Source organism: Lytechinus variegatus, chromosome 4, assembly GCF_018143015.1.
Source record: "Lytechinus variegatus isolate NC3 chromosome 4, Lvar_3.0, whole genome shotgun sequence".
NCBI lineage: Eukaryota > Metazoa > Echinodermata > Echinoidea > Temnopleuroida > Toxopneustidae > Lytechinus > Lytechinus variegatus.
This window is the reverse complement of record NC_054743.1, coordinates 54,496,343-54,519,008: the sequence shown is the minus strand read 5'-3', so window position 1 is coordinate 54,519,008 and position 22,666 is coordinate 54,496,343. Positions and strand designations below refer to the sequence as shown.

The 22,666-nt window shown below is 36.2% G+C and overlaps 1 protein-coding gene across 1 annotated transcript in view; it reads right to left on the bottom strand.

The window, feature by feature from the left end:
- LOC121413070 overlaps positions 1-22,281 on the bottom strand; it is a 32,732-nt gene extending 10,451 nt beyond the window's left edge. The window contains exons 1-6 of the mRNA XM_041605830.1: positions 22,230-22,281; positions 21,550-21,713; positions 20,814-21,079; positions 8,863-10,445; positions 5,933-6,109; positions 914-1,102 (exon numbers count right to left, since the gene is read on the bottom strand). Of these exons, the coding sequence (XP_041461764.1) occupies positions 914-1,102; positions 5,933-6,109; positions 8,863-10,445; positions 20,814-21,079; positions 21,550-21,611 (2,277 nt within the window). The 5' untranslated portion in view covers positions 21,612-21,713; positions 22,230-22,281. The remainder of the gene's footprint in view (positions 1-913; positions 1,103-5,932; positions 6,110-8,862; positions 10,446-20,813; positions 21,080-21,549; positions 21,714-22,229) is intronic.
- Between the last annotated feature and the right edge of the window lie 385 nt (positions 22,282-22,666).

Below are 22,666 nucleotides of genomic sequence, written 5' to 3'. Positions count from 1 at the left end.
GGATCCAAAAATATGGTCTAATTACGGCACATTTAACGTCCGGATTAAGGGTAAGTGATGAACGAAGATCAAATTAAATGCTTGACAATAAATGAGAGAGAGGGAAAGGGAGAGGGGGAAAGAGAGCACCGAACAATGCACGGTTGTTAGCTCCATGGTTGTATACACGCGTACACATTTTCACCGCTCTTTCCGAGTGTGTCGCACACATACATAAGGGTCTGAAAACAGCCGAGAAAAACTAGACAGGGCGAAGGTTTTCAATGGTGATTCACGCTTCGATGAACGCAAATATCTCGAAAAAGGGACTTTTCAAACGATCTCAGAAACCGGGAGTTTCCCTGACTGTGGGAGATGCGTTTTTGGTGGTTTAAGGGCCAAAATAATACATTAGGACATGTTTTAAGGCCAGTCATTTATCTGGTAAGACCAAAAATCCAATATGGCTTCCAAAACTTTTGCGTGCTGGAGTCTGTGACTTTAAGAAGGTGAATTAAGAATATCATGACAGATTGACTGAATTCGTTCTGCTTATCTTTCAATTCAAACATAAAATACAATACAAACTTAAGTAAAATATAAAGGACATAAAAGAAAATGAAATTCAATTTGAAGCAGAGTCTGCTTATCTCGGTTTCCTGGAATAACTAACGGATTAAAATATAACTTTAAAAGTAAAATCAAGGTAATGGTTAAAAATGTTCCACAGAATAATAAAATAATATAAATTGGGCCAAACACTTTATGCCTATACACAATGTTCAAGCCATAATGATATATCATTCCTCTGGTACATAACATTAGACAAAATTCAGTTTTAAAAAGTGAAAATTCTCATCACCTTATACTGCATCAACTAGAGAAAAATGCTATGAAAGTTGAAGAGAACGAAAATAAAAAACTAAAAAGATACCTTTGCAGACGATGCTAATGATGACAACGTTGAATAGAACTCGTCATGAAACGAGGGACCGATGTTTCTGTATGCACCACCGAGATGAAGTTCCCTGAGATGAGGCATCTTACAAATAAACTGAGCCAGATCACGTGATGCAGACTGACGTTGACTGAGATCAATGTGATTGATGTCAAGACACTCAATCTGGAATAATAGTGACATAATGAGGAAACGAGAATACATCATCAAACAAGGGCCTGACTAAAACATTGAAATCTATTTTACATTCGATTAAAGAACAAACATGGATCATCGAATCATTGGAAATAACTCTTGTACGTTCACGTAATGTAATGAAAATCACAGCAATTTGCTCTAAAGCCTCTAACAGCTATGAATAAAAGGAAAATTATTGTTTTTCAATCATGCTGTATTTGCTTATGTGATCGAAGGCTGTGAATTTGCCCTTTATATCTTATTAATAAAAAGAAATATGGTTGAAATTCATAATTAAGCTTTATTTTGTGAAAACGGTCAAAAGCGCGCTGCCATGAATGCAGTATGCAATAGTTGTGCTGATGACTTCAGTTCCCAGCTTTCCTTGGACATAACATGATATCCAATCAATTCCAAATTAAAACATGTTGATTTAATTCAATTAAATGCAAAATGGTTTATTAAAACATGCCTCGCAGCCAAAGGCGGAATTAAAAATAAACCTGTGTCCAATCTACAATGACAGAATAATACTTACAGTACAAACATGAAATGATATAATTTGAATACAATTACTAGTACTTCATATCAAACTACAATGAAATGAATTGTTGGGGAAAAATCATCTTTGGATTCAACATTTGCATGTTAAGTACGCAAAAATGTTGTATAACCAATACATAGAGGCACATTGTACATAAATGGAAAGTAAAAGAAAAGAAGAGATGGGAAACGATAGAGACGGCAAAGAGAGGCAGACAGAGAGAAGGTGAGTAAGGGAAAAGGCTAATTAAAAGAAGATACAAAGAGAGGATTGGGCCAGAAAGATGAAAAAAGGTAGTGGAAAAGATTAAAAACAAACAAAAGCACGTTGATGTTGTATATGTCTCCCTTGTAACAAAAGTAGTTGCAATAATATTCATCTCACGATTACTGAAGTGCTGTTAAAAAAACAATTGTCCTTTCGCGGTTGACATTATTTTCAAAAGCGTAATTTCAAACAACAAAAAATGCTAAGTGAGGATTTGACATGAGCATACGCGTCATGTTTATTGCATATTCATTGAAGACAGGCCTCAAACTGTTTCATCAAATATAATGCAGGCTTCGTCATTCCCGGTCTGGTTATATACTCAAATTGTGCTCTTTGTCTGAGTTTGCTTTATTTATTGCATTCAGCGCTAAGTACGACGACAATGAAGGATCCGATTAAACAGGTTACCCTAATCGGTCAGTTTGTTTTCATGTCAATAAATGCCGATTTCATTTGAACGTACAAACATGTTCAAATTGCTTTTTAAACCAAAAAAGAGACAGACTCCAAATAGATTTGATGAAACAATTCGAATGGTACTTCCATGTTCATAGTTTACTATTTCATTGAAGTATTAAAGCACAATGCACATTACTAGAGGGACACGTTTGTCATCGTTTGAATTGTCCTTGTTTGATAAAACAATATCAGAGGGGCACAGATATGCACACATTTCAACACAGGAAAAGGGACAGGGGCGGATCCAGCTTTCGCCAATAGGGGAGGGGGGGGGGGTCAGAAAAATATTTTGATCAACATTTTTCTCGATTGGCCTCTACAATCTGGCTTTTTTTGTTAGTTTTTCAGGGGGTAGTCCTAACTAAAGACTGAAGATTTAAGTATATGTTAGTTTATATTGCTATAAACAATATAAGGTACATCTCACGTGATCTTATATATAAAGTGAGCGCGAAGGGCGAGCTAAAAATCTTTGATATGTTATGTCCTTATAAATGAAAATTATGAGCAACGGTTCCTACATTTTGGGTTCGTTTCAATAAACAATTAAAGTAAAATAGAAATGGTATCCAGAGACGAAATGTAACATGTTTTATCGAAAAATGTGCTGCATGGGCGAAGTTTTATTACTGATTTTTATTTTCTACATTATTTTTTCTACGGATACATTCTGGATTTCAACATCTTAAAGATTTGTTTGTTTTCCTCATCAAAGAAGTGTGCCACTTGATTCTTTACTCTAAAGATTTGGGAAAATATATAGATATGCCAGAAACCTTTTTCCTCATTTATATCTAAGGGGATATTAAACAGTTGATTGTGTACGAAATAGCGCGTTTAAAGTTAATATGAATACAGACCTTTTGAAACTAAAATTACCATTCAAAATATTCGGAAATCACACCGAACATTCATCAATTTAATGCGTTTGACTATTTTGATTTCATTTAAAGTCGTAGAAAAAACATTAAACATGTTAAAGTTTTTGGTTGAATTTGTACAAGGCTTTTCTATCATGACTCCAGCAATTGTTTTTTACAATGTGAAAAGTATTGAGAATATTTACTTCATTCTTTTATATCTGATCCATTAAGCTCTTTCATCGAAATCAAACTGATTGATTCTTCCAATAATTGTTGCATACAGTTTGTAAGCCTGGATATAAATTAGAGATAGTTTCGGGTATTTGACGCCCTTTACAGTGCGTATCAATTAAACATTTACAATTTGAAAAAGTATTGGGAATTTAAAAACTATACAACTTGGGGATATTTTATTTTTGCACATACTTCTTGAGTTTGGGTCTCATCTATCATATGAAAGTAAACATTTTGACAGAATGTTACACCTCAGTAAGCACTATCAATTGTTTAAAGCTCGCAGAAAAAAGGGTTTGCGCAGAAATGCACGCTGTCAATGAAATGAGGCGAAGACAAACTCCTCTGTGTTCGGAATTGTTACCCAATTGAAATAAAACATAAGCATTTAATGATTTTGTAACGGCTTATGCCACCCAATTTTAATCCTAAGTAATTACAACCTTTTCCTTTTTTGTGCCAGTCAGATCTGAGGACATAACTCAAAAGTTTACCCCAGCATTTTTTCCCCAGCTTTTTTTCAAGAAAGGGGGGTTAAAATTTCTTTTAAATTTCCCTAAGCTTGACAATGGTTAACGTATAAATCAAGTCTAAGTCATTCCATGTGCATCACAGCTCTGTGTAAAGCAGATTATCATGATGGCCTTGGAATGTGGGGCTTGGTGCACAATTGCGCTCTATGAAGTGTTTTGGGTAAGGAAACACGTTAAAACTAAAGATATATCTTCAAACAATCTACCTAGCTAAACACCATGTGTTCTTCATGATTATCGTCTACTCGTATTCATATAATCATTTCAAAGTTCTGTGCAAGCCATTTTTACGAACTTTTCAAAAGCAAGCAGGCGGAAAACTTTTTGACAGTTATATCGTCATCTGCTTAAAGAGATTTTTACCGATCATTATATGTGAAAGAAGATTCAGGGTATTATATGTTATTTCACACAACTATTTTTAAGTGCAAACTTGTTTTTATACGTACTGTAGTCAGTGCTGTATTGTTTGATGTATAAGTACGAAAGTTGGAGTTCATTTATTTTTTTAACTATTTAAGAAATTATATAACCGAAGTAAGCAATTCAAGGCGAAAATTCCAAGACCGAAAATAAAACCATAACAACCATTACCACATTGTTTGGGGACACCCCCCCCCCCTCCCATCAATTTATAATGAATAATCAAATTAAAAATAAACCAATGAATAAACAATTTAAGCGATAATATTGACAAAAAAATAATAAATGTACAAATTGAATTTTGAAAAGAAGGAAAATTATTTTTTTTCTAAACTTTTAATCAACGACCAACATTTTAAACAAGCGTATGAAATGATGAAGTGAAATGGCGTAAAATTGTAATTATTTTCTGAACTATTAGGTTTATATGTTACAGTCATGCTGTTTTTATAGCTTTATGGCCAAAGCCAGGCAATCACAGTTTTTATATCAATGAATTAATTGGTTGATCAAAAATTTATTTCATTTGATATTTCAACAGAGAATGGTATCAAATTGAAACCTACTGGAAGGCAAACCTTGTTGTTGAAAGCTCCCTTCAATAAATGAGTGATACATTAATACAGAAATGAATATCATCACATTTTTATTTATATTCTTTCAAATATGAATGAATTTTAATTGTTTATATAATGTTTATTTTTGATATTCTCTCTGTTATCAGGAAAATGAGGGTGGATATCAACATGATTTGACTTCTACACGTAAAAAGGGCCAACACGCGAGCTGAACAAGGACAAAGATATATAAAAAAATCTATAAAAATAAATAAAAGAATGACAGCATGGGGCAAGAGCGAGACATTTAACAAATCATACAACAGCGGACAAAACACAACAAGTAAAATTAAGCACACAAATTAAGAACTGCACGAGATTAAAAAAAATACCGAGAATAGAGCCAGGGAGGGAAAGAGACGAGAAAGCGAAATTAATCATATCATGTGAATAGAGGGAAAGGGAGGGAGAAGGGAGAGAGCAAGGGGGGTGAATGCGGAATAACGGAAAATCACCGAAATATCTTAAGTAGCCCTGAGCAAGAGGATTGTAATACTTTTGATAGTAAATAGCAATTAACATTCATCAGTAGTGTTCTCCATTTATGTCATGCAGATAGACGCAGTTATGATTACCACCATTCCTGGTGGGTGTTTCATAAAGCTGTTCGTAAGTTAAGAGCGACTTTAAGAACGACTGGTGATCCCTTCTTGTGGTAAATGGTATATTCATTAGCGATGGTTTAGCGCGTAAGAAATGATCACCAGTCGTTCTTAAAGCCGCTCTTAACTTACGAACAGCTTTATGAAACGGCCCCCTGGTCATGATGTACAATTATATATTACCAAAAAATATTAATTACAAAAATGACTCTAATTGACATTATATTATACGAATTTGTTATACAGTATGGAAAAAATCATTTTAAAACGTACCCTGGTATCAGTGGCGTTCCGAGCAAGCACAGAGTAGAACACATCATGCATGTGTGCATCCGCTTTGACATTAGGCATACGGATCGTCACAGAGCTCAGGGTGTTTGAGGAGCACATGAATTCAGCCAGGTCCTCTGAAGCAGTCCGTCCACATGGCTTTACAATTTCCAGATTTTTCTAGTATGCACAGTATTTATGAGAAAAAAGATCAATTCGTAGTATGTAGAGACAACCAAACATCAGTTTCATCTGATAGTTTAATATCATATATCGTCCAATCTATATAATTCGGTATTTTTTGTCATTCATAAATATATACCAAACCAATGTGAATGAAATATACACCAAAATGAAAGTGGCCAGAAAGGCCGAATAATAAAAACAATAATGGTGATAATAATAATAATAGACTTGAAAGGTTTGCTTCGTCATATTATGTCAACGGATACGCTTCACAATTACTATTTCATGACTGAGTTTACCAACACTCTAGAATTAAGATCAAAATCTAAGAACTCCACGATGTTCTGATCTTATTTGGGTGGTCAGTGTTTTTCCCAACACTGGTTCTTCTCATACATTAACGAATAGACAATTACTTCCAGGCATGCTTGAGAAATAATTATTTGATTGTTGAAATATGTATCGCTTTCAATGGTAGCTGCAAACATTAGTAGGTCTGTTTTCCCATCAGGCCAGAGCGGATATCAGAAATTTCTGCTCGCGATTCGTGCTCGCAGTGATCTTGTTCACAATCACAATCTTTGCTGAAAATATTAAATTGTCAGGACCAAATACATAAAATTTCCTTTAAAAATTTGCTCGCGCTTCGCGCTCGTACAATTCAATTAGGCTTATGAAACCCCTCAAAAAAGTTTGGAAATCGAAGTTTGGCCATTATTTCTCCCGAATTCCAATTTTACACAATGCATATTTGACATCACTCAAAAGATCACTTAATTCTCTTTAAATTGATACCATTCTTGTTATGATCAAGCCACCACAAAAAGAGCAGGACTCAAAAGTGTTGTGTGAGGTCTGAACTGAAAAACTGCAAAACAAGCATAAATTGTCATAAAAGGTCAATACAAAACATAGTTCTTTTTGTCTGTGTCAATAGAGATAAAAATCCACTCAAATCAAGCCCCTGCTTCTTCATTTGCTATGTTTTATTGTGGTTTATGTAGTCATGGTAGTGATGTTTCTGTGAAATAACATTGTTTGAGTCGTGGTTTGAAATAACCATGCATGTTGTTTGCTATATGTTTGTTTTCTGCAGAGGTGTGTTTGATTCCATGTTAATGTTGATGTTTAGGTGCATGAAAACAATTAAAAGAAACTGCTGAGAAACTCACTCATCACCACGAAAAAAGAACAGACACTGCACCTCCATGTGAACCCTAATCATATTATATATGGTATCGTTTTAAAGAGAGTTAAATGATCTATTCATTGATATAAATTACAAAATGATATTTATTAACAGGGGAGGGATTCTCGATCATACTCAAAACAAACTGCCGAGTAACTCACTCATCACAATTGAAAAAAGCACAGTGACTTTCAATATTGTGTCATTTTGCGACTTTTAAATTTACACCTTGCCCCACATTTCAAGGCACTGCACCTCCATGTGAACCATAATCATATCATGTAGGGTATCATTTTAAAGATAATGAAATAATGTATTTTTTATGTTAATTAGATATCGATATTTACTAAAAACGAAGAGGGACTATCAATGAAAGTCAGATTTCCAAACTTTTTTGAGGAGTTTATATGAGATTATTATTTATTTATGTTTTGTGAGAATAAAGCGAACAAGTTACTGTTAGGACTACCCCTTCAAAGAAACAAATACAAATCAACTTTGAGCGGCCGATCGGGGAAAATATGGGTAAATATTTGCGAAAGCTGGATCCGCCCCCTGATTACATTTGAGTCATATCTGCATACCCGAGGCTTAACTCTTGGACGTTTAAAGGAGAATGAAACCTTTGGAATGAGACAGCTTGTATGAAAAGAGAAAAATCAAAGAAACAGATCAATGCAAGTTTGAGAAAAATTGGGCAAATAATAAGAAAGTTATGAGCATTTGAATATTGCGATCACTAATGCTAAGGAGATCCTCAAATTGGCAATGCGACAAAGATGTGTGATGTCACTTGTGAACAACTCTCCCCATTACTTTAGTATATATTTCACTTAAATCGCCTCTTTTACCACATCGATCAGTAGATCATGTGTTTTTTTTTTCTATAGGAGGGCATGTAATACAGATTTTTAAAGAATAAATCATGGATAAAGAGTTTGTATCACCATAAGAAAAAGCAAAACGAGACATTTTGTGGGTATTTTATAGTCGATCAAAGGGAAAGTTGTTCACATGTGACATCACACATCCTTGTCGCATTGCCAATGGGAGGATCTCCATAGCATTACTGATCGCAATATTCAAATTCTCATAACTTTCTCAATGCTTGTCTGATTTTTCTCAAACTTTCTTTGTTTTTATTCTTTGATTTTTCTGTTTTGACAGAAGCCTACTTGTTCCAAAGGTTTCATTTCCCTTAAAGAACAACAAAACAAAATACATGTATATACACGTTTTGTATTACTTCCCCCCCCCCCTCCTTCTACGTTTTGTTTGTTTTTAAATAGTTTAAATATTTGAAATTACATTATTTTGCGTCATCTGATTTCTTTTACAAGGGGTGTATTTTTTATGACAGATATAAAATAAATAACAGTGAAATTGGGCCGAGTGATGTTCTATGAATGTTTCATGTTTTTGAGGAGCAGTACTCTTTGGTCTCGTTTGTTTTTAATATTGCGGGTAGAAAAAAGAAATAAGAAAAAATAATATCTAGGCTTTTACAAATTATATCTTCGAATTAAGAGGGTGTGTACTTTTTGTTGAAATTATTTACCACTTTACGATGATTCATGATGAAGATATGTCCTGAAACCGTGTGGCCCTGCATCTCTTCCCCGATCTCAAGTGTGTTGCTGGATGAAGTCGATAGATGATCTGCCACAGCTCTGGCCACTGTTTGGTCTTGACTCTCATATGCTACATCAACAATGTAGTCATCATCGATACGCCCATATCCCATTGACCGTGTTGACGTTGTTGCTATTAGACGAGTTATGATATCCGATCCGACCTCCTTCTGTTGAGCCGATGTGAAGTACAGAAGCTCCCGGAATTCCCTTGCTTTTCCGACTATATCCTCCATCAACCTGTCGTACTCGCTTCTGTTTGAGTTGTGAAGAGATGCGAGATACATCCCCGATAGATACTCCTGAAACAGCTTATGGGGAAACTGCACAGATGAGTCTGCGGAATGTGCGTGATACATTCTGCTTCTCCTCTGAAGGATCGGTGCTTGTTTAGTGAGTACTCCAACTTGACAACCTATTGTCACACACCCGGGCCAGCTCTTGAACTCTTGTTCAGTGAACACCAATCGCCTTTCCTTGAGCCCCTGGAAGGCAAGACATCCGATGTTGGATAGATGGAGAAGTATTTCTGCACGCTGTACACGCCATTTCTTGTCTATTGCGGACAGACCGAGCTTTGAGAGATAATGATCGACCAAGAATTGGACCATCTCATTAATGAGCTGAGAAAATGTTTGTAATTTCGACATTGCTATGCGACGAGCTCCATCGAATTCTTTCCACATGATACACAGCATAGCTGTGTATATGGGGTATGGAGCCATGTTCTCTCTGATCACATCGTTATTTGATATAAATCGATTCAAATCTTCAGCCGAAGTTGTGTCTGGATGGAAGAACTTGGTGACGTAGGAAGATAGATTTTCATCAGAGAAACCTTCCACGGCAATGAAGGCATAAAGCTTTCTAAGCTCTTGAATATTCCGTATCTCATCTGATCTCCATCGTCTTGATGTGATTAGTACTTTCCCTGACTTGAATAGCCGATTCAGGATGATAAGGGCGATTTGGTAACAGCTTTTAGGATCGCCAGCAAACTCGTCAAAACCGTCCAGAACGAGAAGGACGTCTGTCTGATGGGAAAATACATACTTGTTTAGCTGCATGGCTGTAACCATATTGTCGTCTGGGAGGTAGGACTTTATAATATCTCCAATAGTCTTATCCTTTACTTCACGAAGGAGGACGAGAAGTACAAGTTTGAAATCTTGGTAGCCTGCTCCATGAATCCAGTCCCAAACGATCTTTGCACAGAGAGTTGTCTTCCCCACACCACCTTCACCTTCAACCAACAAGCGTTGAGGAAAGACTCCGTTTACCTTGGTCTTGAGGAGGTCTTCGTAGAGTAGCGGCGTCTTATGCTCAGTTCCCTTATCTTCCTCCATCAACGTCAGATTTGTGAAAATCCGCTTAAATTCAAGTATAAGTCGGCTGTTCAGTGGATCGGCTTGAATTTGACAGTGGTGAATGGCCGAATATTTCTTGACCTCTTTGATGACCCGTTGGAATTCATCTTCCGTCATTGATGGTATGTGATCTCCGGCCTTACCTGTAATGAAAAAGTAAATAAAATATATCAATTACGAAGGAATGCATTCCTTTATTAGTGTCACCTAAGGTTACAGCCCGATAAACCGCGGGTCCGATAGACCGCGGTGTGTGTAAAATTATGATCAGGGCAACATAGTGAAATCCATGACACCAAGAGGTCAAAAGGTCATTGACACGAGTCCATGGGGTTCTATAACGATGACCCACAGGACGAATCGCCCCCTGACATCTACTTCAAGGAAAATATTATAGACATATTTTTATCGTCGGGGACTGTTACACCCCCCCCCCCCCGGAAATATGCCCTCTAGACGCCATACGGAGCCTCTAAAATCACGTAGCCATCTACTTGACGACATGGCGAGATACTTTATATTGCCATGTTGACTAAATAAGCTTATTATGTCCGCATGGCGAGATATCCTGCCAAGTCAGTCCACTTATAAAAAGTTATATGTCAACATGGCGAGATATTGTATCTTGCCAAGTCGACTTAAATATGTTACATGTCAACATGGCGATATATCGGGATTCTTGCCGGACTTGTACCCGGGGGGGGGGCACTTACATTGACGAGTGGATACATGCACGACCCAAAAAATACGTATGTCCTTTTTGCCCCAACACTACGTGTTTAGAGTCCTATTTGCGCGAGGTGTAGAAGGTGGGTTCGTACTAAACCAAATAAGATAAAGCCGACGACGAAGGACCCGTAACAATAAAACATTCCTGTACTTGTTTAGGGGTCCATTTCAGGGAGTATTTGCCAAGAGTATCGTTTTGTTTCCAATACTTGTAAAGGGTAAGGTTTCACACGCCAATACTTGTTAAGGGGTGCATTTTCAGAATATATAAATGATGTGTTTAAGGTGCTTTTCGAGACCCCATGGTCGCGCATGGTATCCACTCGTGAATGGATGTGCCCCCCCCCCCCCGGACTTGTACACTTCATATCTCGCCATGTGGACATATCGACTTGACAAGATAGAATATATCGCTATGTCGAAATAATAAGCTAATTAATTACTTTAATAGGCGGCGGAAGCGGGGAGGGGGGGGGGCTTTCTCCCGTAAATTTTAGGTGGGAGGTCGGTCCCCCCTAAATTTTTAGTTGAGAACCTTTTTTTGTCGTCAATTTCTTTTCTAGGTCCCCCCCCCCCCTAAATTGAGGTAGACCACCCTAAAGTACTTTTGCCCCCTCCCTAATTTTGGTTGATAACCTCCTTTTTTTTCCTTGTCAAAATATCTTGGTGGTCCCTCCTAACATTTTGGTTGATTTGCTTGTCAATTTTTTACCTGTCCATCCCAAAATTTCAGGTGGATCCCCCTAAATGTTTTGCCTTCGGCTGCCAGTGATTAATTAAGACATGGCAAAATAAAGTACCACGCCATGTCGTCACGTTAAGGCATTTTCACAATTACTAGTATTATTTTCATAATTATCTTGGGTAATTGTCTGGAGAGTAAATTTCAGGGGGGGGGGGGTAACAGTCCCCGGCGGTAGAAAATATGGGGATAACATTTTCCTTGAAGTAGTTGTCAGGGGGTGATTGCCCTAATTGGGTTATTGTTATAGAACCCAGGCGCGGGTCCAGGATTTCAAGGGGAGGGAGGGGGAGCAAATTTGACCTGATGTTTGGCGCCCATGTGTACTTTTCGAAAATGGCGCCCACTCCCTCCCGGCCAGGCTAACTTAAATTATCTTATAATCACATAAAAAAAATATAAAGACCTCTTATTAATGTGTTCTTGAAAAAAAAACATGAATACATATATACCAAAAGGTAGGTGAGACACAGGGGCGGTTCCAGCCTTCGCCAATAGGGGGGGGGGGTGGGACGGAAATTTGTTTCAGCCATATTTTCCCCGATCGGCAGCTCGCCAATAGATAATTTTTGTTTGTTTCTTTGAAGAGGTAGTCCTCATTAGTCACTTCTTGGCTTTATTCTTATAAATTAATACATAAAATCATAATCCTCATTTATATGATGCGAGCGCGAAGCGCGAACTAATTTTGAAGGGAATTTTATGTATTTTTTTCCTAAAATTTGAACTGATTCTGGGCAATGTTTGTTATCCCGAAAAAGACATGTACGCAACTTAATAATTACTACGAACGCAAAGCGCAAAGGGGAAATGAACTCATGAAAAGAATACATGTTAAAGTATTATCTAACAATCAAATAATGAGAGCGCGAAGCGCGAGCTGAATCTTTTTTTAAATTTTCACCCAAAGAAAGGAAATTCTAAGCACTTTTTTTAACTCAAGCAGAATAGGTATATGAGTAAACAATTGAAGCAAGCGCGAAGCACGAGCGGAAAATTTCTAGATTTAGTCCTATAATATTTACTAAACGAGACACTCTATTCATGATTTGTAAATCCTAAAAAATATGAGTATTAATAATGCGAGCACAAAGCGCAAGCAGAAAATTTTTGATATTTTGATCTGAAACCAGATAATGATTTAAATTAGAGAACAAGTTGGGTATCTGAATAAACATGCGTGAGCGTGTTTTATATTTAGACCTAGAATCTAGGCATTCTAAATACAACTTTAATCATGAAAATCATGAAACTTTGATAGTCCGATCTGACAAAAAAGAGTCAATTTCAGCTTATATTTCTAGCACTTTGTTGAAAAATTGTAAGGTGGATATGGATCGCACTTTAAAAAAATGCTGATATTATTATTACTTCGAGTTTTGACATAGGAGCGGGACATCCTTACGACATGCCATCAAGTATATATGCCGTTTTTTCTCGTTTATCGCCTCTTTGTGTGATTGTTCATGTGTTACTGTGTGTCCTGTTTTGTGTTATTTTTTGTGTAACCGTTCTTCACATTCTATTCCCCTTTTCTTTCCTTATATGGCTGCTAACACCAATGCTCCATTTCACTACTTGGATAATGATGAATTATACGACGCTTTTCAGTCTGATTTAGATACCAATTTCAATGAAAATTCTAATAAAGCTTTTCACAATTTTGTTGCCCAATCCATGAACTCCCAAAGCAATAATCTTGATTCTGTCTCCGATCCAAATGATAGTACCTATCAGCATGCGCCTTCCTATTATTATTATTCAGAAAGTCAAGTTGCAAGTAAACATTTAAACAACAGTAAAGATGATTTTTTAATGTTACATTGCAATATCCGCAGTGCCAATAAAAATTTTGATGCATTGCATTCCCTTTTACTTAATTCGAAACTCAACTGTTCGGTTATAGGCTTGTCAGAAACCTGGTTTACTTCTGAAACTGATTTAACATTTTTTTCACTTCCTGGTTATAATTTGATTACGAATAGTAGGACAGAAAAAACAGGTGGCGGTATATGTTTGTATATTTCTGCACGGTACGAGTACAGACTGAGGCCAGAATTGAACCGCATGAACAACTCTATAGAAAGTTTATTTATTGAAGTAGTTATTCCAAATGATAAAACATTGTAATTGGAGTTATTTATAGACCGCCGAACTATCTTCGTGATGACTTTTTGAACAATTTCAATGAATTATTAAATCACCCCATCATGCTTCATAAAAACTGCTTTTTACTAGGAGATTTTAATGCAGACCTCTTAAAATATGATTCAGATGCATTCATACAAAAGTTCATGGATTCATTTCTTACTGCAGGTTTTTTACCAGCAATTACTAAACCTACCAGACTTTCTGCCAACTCGGTCAGTCTTATTGATAATGTCTTTACGAATGTACGACTTGCGCTGTCATCTGGCATAATTCTCTCCGATCTATCTGATCATTTTCCAATATTCCTCCATTACCAACTCAATAATGATTTCTCGGCAAACTCGGTTTCTTTTCACATACAACGCGATTTTTCTGAAAACAATATACAACACTTTATGCAAGAGCTTGAAAACACAGACTGGTCTGGAATCTACACTATAGATAATGCAAATGATGCTTTTGAATCATTCATGAGTATAATATCTTCAAACATGGATCATTGTTTTCCTTTAATTCGAAAAAAAAGATCTAACTACAAAAGGATTCCAAGGTCCCCATGGGTCTCCAAGGGTATTTTACGTTCCATTAATAGGAAGAATAATCTTTATTTGAAATCAATTGTTAAACCATGTGACAAGAACAAGAAAAAGTACAAAGACTACAAGAACATTCTTACTGGTATACTTAGGAGAAGTAAAAAAGTGTATTTTTGTAATCAGTTTCAATTATTTAAAAATGATATACAAAATACCTGGAAAATAATTAAGAATGTTTTGCATGGTAATTCAAAAAAATCTACTGTTTCAAAAATAAATGTTGATGGCGAAATTATAGAAAATCCACTTACTTTGGCAAACACTTTCAATGATTATTTTTCCAGTATAGGCCCAAATCTTGCCGGACTCATTCCAGACTCTACAAAACACTTTAATGATTTTCTTCATGACCCCAACCCAAATTCAATATATTTTTCTCCTACTGATGAGGCAGAAATTGCGGATATAATTCATGGCTTAAAAAATAAGCAAAGCTCGGGGCATGATGGCATCAATAACATTTTGTTAAAAAAGAATTGTAATACCATTGTTAAACCCTTGGTTTATATCTATAATTTATGTATGTCTACTGGGATTGTTCCTTCATCTCTGAAACTAGCTCGAGTTATACCTGTATTTAAAAAAGGTGACAGTACTGCATTAGGTAATTATAGACCCATTTCACTGCTTACCTGTTTGTCTAAAGTACTTGAAAAATTGATATTTGTTCGGACGACTAAATTCTTTAATTTGCATGATTTATTTTATCCCTTGCAATTTGGTTTTCGTGAAAATCATAATACTACACATGCATTATTAACAATAGTTGATAAGATTGCCAGCGGAATCGACAAGTTTCAACATACTGTTGGGGTGTTCCTGGACTTCTCCAAGGCTTTTGATACCATTAATCATGACATTTTATTACACAAACTTAATTACTATGGAGTCAGGGGAATAGCCTTGGAGTGGTTCAGGAACTACCTAGACAATAGAAAACAATTTGTCTCTGTCGAAAACTTTAACTCCGAAACAAAACTTGTTACTTGTGGGGTTCCGCAAGGCTCTATTTTGGGTCCCCTACTTTTTCTTATATACATAAATGATTTTTGTAAGTCCTCCAATAATTTATCCTTTATTCTGTTTGCTGACGATTCTAATATTTTTTTCTCCCATCAGGATCCACGCCATTTGCTTGCCACCATTAATCACGAATTAGTGCATGTCTCTGAATGGATCAAAGCTAATAAATTATCCCTTAATCTCCAAAAAACAAACTATATGCTCTTTAGTAATATCATAGATGAACTTCCAGGTAATATAATTTTCGAAAATACTAATTTACAAAGAGTTGGCAGTACTAAATTTCTTGGGGTAACTATTGATGATAATCTTTCCTGGAAAGAACACGTAGGTCACACTTGTAAAATTATTTCGAGAAATATTGGTATCATAAACAAAGTAAAATTTCTCTTTCCCACTCATATACTATTTAATTTGTATTCAACTTTGATCCTGCCTCATTTAAACTATGGTATAACAGCATGGGGGAATTGTGCTGACTGCCTCCTGAACAGAATTTTACTTTTGCAGAAAAAGGCTATTCGTATTATTTGTCATGCTGATTTTCGTTCACACACTGACGAACTTTTCTATAAATATAATATTTTAAAGATTGGTGACTTGTATCGATACAATCTCGGAAAACTCATGTATAGTTTAGATAAAAATGAACTTCCAAATATTTTTTATTCCATGTTTACTAAAAATGTCGATATTCATCATTATCCTACTAGGTCTGCCGGGCTCTTTCATCCACCAAGAGCTAGAACAATCCTCTTGAATAAAACATTTATTTTTACAGGTATCAAACTATGGAACTCCCTTATAGAATCATTACGTAATAAACCAACACATTTAAGTTTCAGTCGAGGGTTGAAGAAACTTTTTATCCTTCAGTATAAACCCCAGAACTCAAACATTTCTGTGTAAGCAGCTACCACCTCTTTTGTTCTTCTTCCCTTCTTATTTTCTTCCTTCTTCTCTCTCCCTCTCCTCTCACATTTCTTTTTTCTCTCTCTCTTCCTGTCATCTTTATGTCTAGTTCTATTGCTTTTATAATCTTTCTGTCCGTCTATGTTTTGTAGTGTGTTTTGTTTCTTTTCCTTTTTTGCTGTCTTGTCCTGTTATGTTTTGTTTTTGTTTGTGTGTGTGTGTGCCATTTTGTTTCTTTTCCTTTTTTTTCTGTCTTGTCCTGTTCTATTTCGTTTTGTTTTTGTGTGTTCCGTTTTTGTTTTTGTCTTTGTTTTGTTTTTTAGTATTCGTCCTCTCTTGTCCAAGTGATTGTCTGTTCAAACACTCCTGAACTTAGGTTTTTTTTTTATTTATTTATACAGCAGGGGCACGATATAAATTTTTTTTCTGTTAATTGTAACTTAGTAAACATAAAAAGCTTGACCCCACTGGTATTCTTTTTCATTGTACAAACCTTTTTAATTTACGAATTGAATTTCATTGATCAAAGATATACTTTAACTATTTATTGCAGGGAACCCATACTAACAAGCTTTGCTTTCCAGTGGGTTCCCTTTTTTCATTTCTGTATATGATATTTTGTGTTATGCTTTACATTGTAACTTTTGTTAAATTTGGAATTTGGAATGAAAAAGAATAAATGCAATCAATCAATCAATACGAAAATGATCTTCCTATTCATCTTGATAAGCGCGAGATGAAACAAAGGGACAATTTAATTATTAAATTGATATCATATTTATTAATGCCTAATGATGGCGCGAAATCTGATGATATCATGGCATAAAACTGGACATTTCACTTTTGTGATTATGAATAGGATGCATCAGTTTATATATTTTTAACCATTAATGCGAGCGCAAATCGCGAGCTATAATTTTTGATAAACTGTCATGAAAATGGGATTTTAAGTAGTTTGTTGTATAAACAATATTGAAACATTTATATAACTCGCCAATCAAAATGCGAGCGTGCAGCACTCTAGCTGATGCGCCTTAACAATCAGACCAGAAAACGGATATTTCGAAAACTTTATGTGTTACACGAAAATATAGGTACCTGACAAATCAAAATTTGCGAGCGCGTAGCGCAAGCAGCAAATGTTAATATTCAAACCATAAAATTGACATATTTACAGAGCACTTTTTAAAAACCAATTGTAAATTACACAAAATAATGAAAGTTCGATTTCCGAGGTGAAATATGTGTCGTATATTGACTTCCAAACTTGACATTCGAACTCCATATTGAACAAGATATGTAAATCACCTAATAGGCAATGTGAGCGCGAAGCGCGAGCGAAAGTTTTATATAGTCGCACGAAAGATTATTTTTATTTTCCAAGTCTTCCCCTCATCTTATTTTATGCCTTCGTCGTCCTTCTCTTCCTTTTTTCCTCTCTTTTTCCTTTTTTCCTTCTTTCTTTCCCTTTTTGTTTTCTTTTTTTTGCTCCGCCAAGAGGGGGGGGGGGGGGGGGAGCTCGGCCCCCTGAATCCGCCTATGGGGAAAAGGGGCGGGGGGGAAGGTTATCATCGCCAAAGTAACGTCATCTCGTCCCAAAATACATGTTTTATTTCGATTTAGAATGATGTGTTTCTATGATTATCAAAGACCAAAATAGTAGGGGGATATTATGTCCCCCCTACTATTTTGATTAGATGGGACACGTCCCCCCTGGGATTTCCGCCCATGTAATATCAATGGGACCGCGAAGCACGAGTGATTTTTTTTTGGGGGGTTCAATTTGGTTAAACTTCTCACCAGAGTAAGTCCTACAAGAATATTTTGAACGGGAGCTGTAGTTTCTGTACTGTTGTTTTAGTATACCCTTCAATATTATTAATGATAACCTCTAGGAAATATGCAATCTCGACTAATTATCCTCATCAGTGGCGTATTTATTCAGCATGGATGCAGAGGGGGGGGGCGGGCGAGGGCACCAAGATAAAAGATAAATGAAATGAGGGGGTAGACGTTAAAGAAAATCTGAGATTTAATTCTTGAAAAACACATTGAGCTATCTCACAAGGCCTAAATAAATAATGAGAACGCGAAGCGCGATGTGATTTTTTTTTTATTTTCCTGTATTTTATCCTGAAAGCCTAAGTCAGGGGCGGACCCAGCTTCCGCCAATAGGGGGAGGGGCCATTTTTTCACCCATATTTTCCACGATCGGCCGCTCAAAGTTGATTTGTCCAAGTGCCGTAATGAGCCAACAATTTCGAGGGGGCTCGATATGGCGTATCGCATAAAATTAATAAGAACTTGGCAGTGAGCGAAGCGAGCAAGCAAATATGTTGACACTTTTTTTACAAAAATACAAGGTTGTGATAGATTTTGACATTATATTTGGAAAATAATAGTATTTTTCATCCTAATCCCTTTCCTTTTCTCTCTATTTTTTCTTAGCCTTGATTCTCTCTTTTTTCGTTGGGGGGTGGGGGGGGGCAAACGCCCATGTCCTAACAGTCATTTCCTAGATTTACTTTATAAGCAACATAAATGTGTTATAATCTCATAAGCCATATGCAAGCTAAAAAATAAATTTCATGTATATTGTCCTGAAAATTTAACATTCTGGGCAATGTTTGAGAACCTGAACAGGACGCGTATGTAACTAGATAATTACCGTGAGCGCGAAGCGCGAGCAGAAATGTTAAATATTATGGACTGGTCGAAAAGTTAGTCATCAAGACGATACATATTTCAACGATTAAACTGAAAATTTTTGATATTCCAACCTAAAATGATGAGATTTCAAATCCCCAATGGGACATTCGACATTCATTTCCATCTCTCCTTTTCTTATCTTTCTTCCCATCTTTCTCTCTTTTTGATATTATTCTCTTCCTATCTTTTCTTCTTCTTTTCCTTTCCTTTCATTTCTTTCTTTTCCATCTTCCTCTTTTTCCCCCCATTACTTATCCCTTTTTCTTTTTCTTTCCTTTCCCCTTTTTTCTCTTTTAATTTTTTTTCTTCTCTCCCTCCCCCTTCCACTCTCTCTTTTTTATTCTCTTCTTTTCCCCTGTTCCTCTCTCTCTTTTTCTTATCTTTCTTCCCATCTTCCTCTCCATTTAAATACTCTTTTCTTCCTTCCTCTTTTTTTCTCTTCTTGTTTTTCCTCCTTTTCCTTTCTCCTAGCTTTCTTTTCTTCTCTTCGGTTTCCCTCCTCTCTTTTTTCTCTTCTTTCCCCCTGTTCTTCTCCATTTTTCTTTGTCTTTCCTTTTCCCCTCTTACTCTCTTTTCTATTATCTTCTTTTCCCATCTTCCTCTCTCTCTTTATTCTCTCCTTTTCCCTTTTCCAACTGCCCTCTTTATTTAAGCGGGGGCGGATGGGTGAGGCAGTTCCCCCTCGCCCCCCCCCCCATGGATCCGCACCTGATAAAACTCCATGATCTCGTATCATTTAACCTTTGGACCTCTCGATGGCATTTGATATATCTGATCATAATTTTACACGCACTGCGGACTATCGGACCCGCGGTCTATCGGACCCGCGGTCTAACGGGCCCGCGGTCTATCGGACCTGCGGACTATCGGACCCGCGGTCTATCGGACCCGCGGTCTATCGGGATGTCCCCTCACTTAATGTCTTGATTTCTTATTTTGTGCCATACTTATATTTTCATCTCATTTTTATGAAATATCTTTTTTTTATTTTGGGAATGTTTTTTAAAATTCTTTTTTATATTTGCACCTTATGACTCAGATTGAAAAACAACTTCGGTGTCTTGCAATCATTAGTAAGATTTTTTCTATTTTTCATATAAATGAACTGATTAATAAGATTATTTTTTTTTCTAATTGTAAATATTGTCAATGCTATTGTTTTGGGGGTCATTCTCTATAAGCCGTTTATTATGGTCCTAACCATATTTTGTACCATTTGTTGCATTATTATGTACACTGTGTGATTTGTATATACATATTTTTATGGTTGAATAAAATTAAATTGAGGTTTGGTGGTTCAAATCCGAGCCATGGTGTGTTTTCCTTCTGCAAGAAATTTATCCACACTGTGCTGCACTCGACCCAGGTGATATGAATGTGTACCCAGCATGATTAATTCCTTGAATGCACCAAACGTCTGTGATGGTAGCTTGAGCTAAAGGTAATAATGGCAAGCGATTTTCATCCTCAGGCAAAAAACGCTTTATAAATCAAGTTATTTTTATACTAAAATTATACTTTTATTACATCGTTTTCAAAATTGCCTATCGTTATTATAATCATCAGTATATCAATCATTATAATCTTTATCATAAATCAGCATCAGTATCCTTTCTTTGCATAGGAGTAATGAAAGTGGTGGTAATAACCTTTCTGTACACTGTCGGCAAGCTGTACCAGACCGATGTCTTTTAACTTGTTGGACAGTGTCTCCCTCGCCTCACTATCTCGTACTGTCTTTAGCCATTCATAAAGCATCTTATAGGTAGCTTGCATTATGTTCCCAATGTTGTCTTCCTTGAATCGACTTAGTTGAGCCTCAGTGAATCCTAAAGCTAGTCCAACCTTCCTGAAGTCTGATGGATCCATACCGTCAGCAAGGAGATGGAGTTCGAACTCAGTTAGATTCCCAGGCCTAAACCATATACAAAGACACATGAGAGGCTAAGGGATATTTTTGTTTTCAATTAATTTTCAAGGAAAAAAATTGTATATTGTATTAAAACATAGAAGTATTTCACATAAATCCTGTTAGGTTTGGCATTTCTCAGAGATGAAATATGAAAGAAAATATACTATAGCTGGCCATGCAGATTGGAAAATGATCATGTTCAATGAGAAATGTGTACACATAACCACTTGATTTTACGGTATTCTGTCGATATACTTTTGGATTCAAACCGTCATGAAAATATTGCGAACTGGCGATTGGTATAACACTCCGTCGTAAGGCAAAGGAGACTATTTTGATCGTCCTTTAATGTACTCATAATGGCATAATATATTAGAACGTATTAATGTATAATACAATAGTATAGTGTTGGTGATAATAATAATGATAATAATGATAATGATGATGATGATGAATTATTTCAATTTTCTTACTGGGTATTTGGACCAGGATTTTTCTCCACGTCACCGGACCTCAGGAGGAGCAAGTTGGTCATACCAGATAAGAATGAATTCCTTTGTGTTTCATCTGATCCACTGCTAGGTAAACGTGATCTACTGACTGAAGATATTGGTGCTCCACAAAGCTCTGCAATCTCCTAAAACGAATAGAAGTACATATGACAGAAAGACCTTTCAAATAATAAACAGATTACCTTACATAATGTTATATAGTTTTTTATCAAATGTATATCGTTCCGACTTATTTTGTTTCAAACGGTGTTAACATACCAATAGTAAAGTGTAAAAAAATTATCAAACTTGGTAACTTTAACTTTATTTCATTCATTTTTTTCCGACTAGTGCTTCTGCCTAATTAAACATTAATTTTATTCGAAAACTTAATACAGTCAGTGTCCAGATATCAACATGGTTCAGTATCTTTTAATGTAAACTACATAAGAAAAAATAGCAATGAAATTCGTCTCACACGTTATATGCTGAATAATTTCTAGGTAAACTTGTTACGTAAAAATAGAAATTGTTACAATTTTTTTAAGGCAAACGCTAAGACACATTTTTTTCTAGTTAGCTGGTAACGATGTATCCCTAAATATTCTTAATGATAAAAGATGGTACGAGATAGAGACACCTTCTTTTAATATTAAACATACCCTCGGGCACAATGTGTGTTCAGCGTTGTTAGATTTATCCAGTTGAGAAACGGGTAAAGATTGGTTAACTATCTCAGACGTTAAAGGGTTCGATATCTCCTTGTCCTGCTTGCCGCCATCTTGATGACCAGCGACGTGTGTAGCTACTTGTGAGTATACCTCTGATGTGCCACCACCTGTGTCTTGTCCATATATTCGAGTTGAATTGTGGAGGCTAGCAGGTGATGCGCGATGAACGGTTATGTATCTCAGGTCCAACTCGTCTAGGTCACAAGGCTTGGTAGGTTTGGTGTAAGAAGGATCAGGGACAGGAGTGGATCTCTTCTCGGTTGGACTTGTTGGATGTGATGCAAGTGTACGGCCATCAGCACACATATACCCATCCTGAGCGATGTGATCGGGGCTTTTGGTATGACAAGAAGGACCATTGCCCCCGA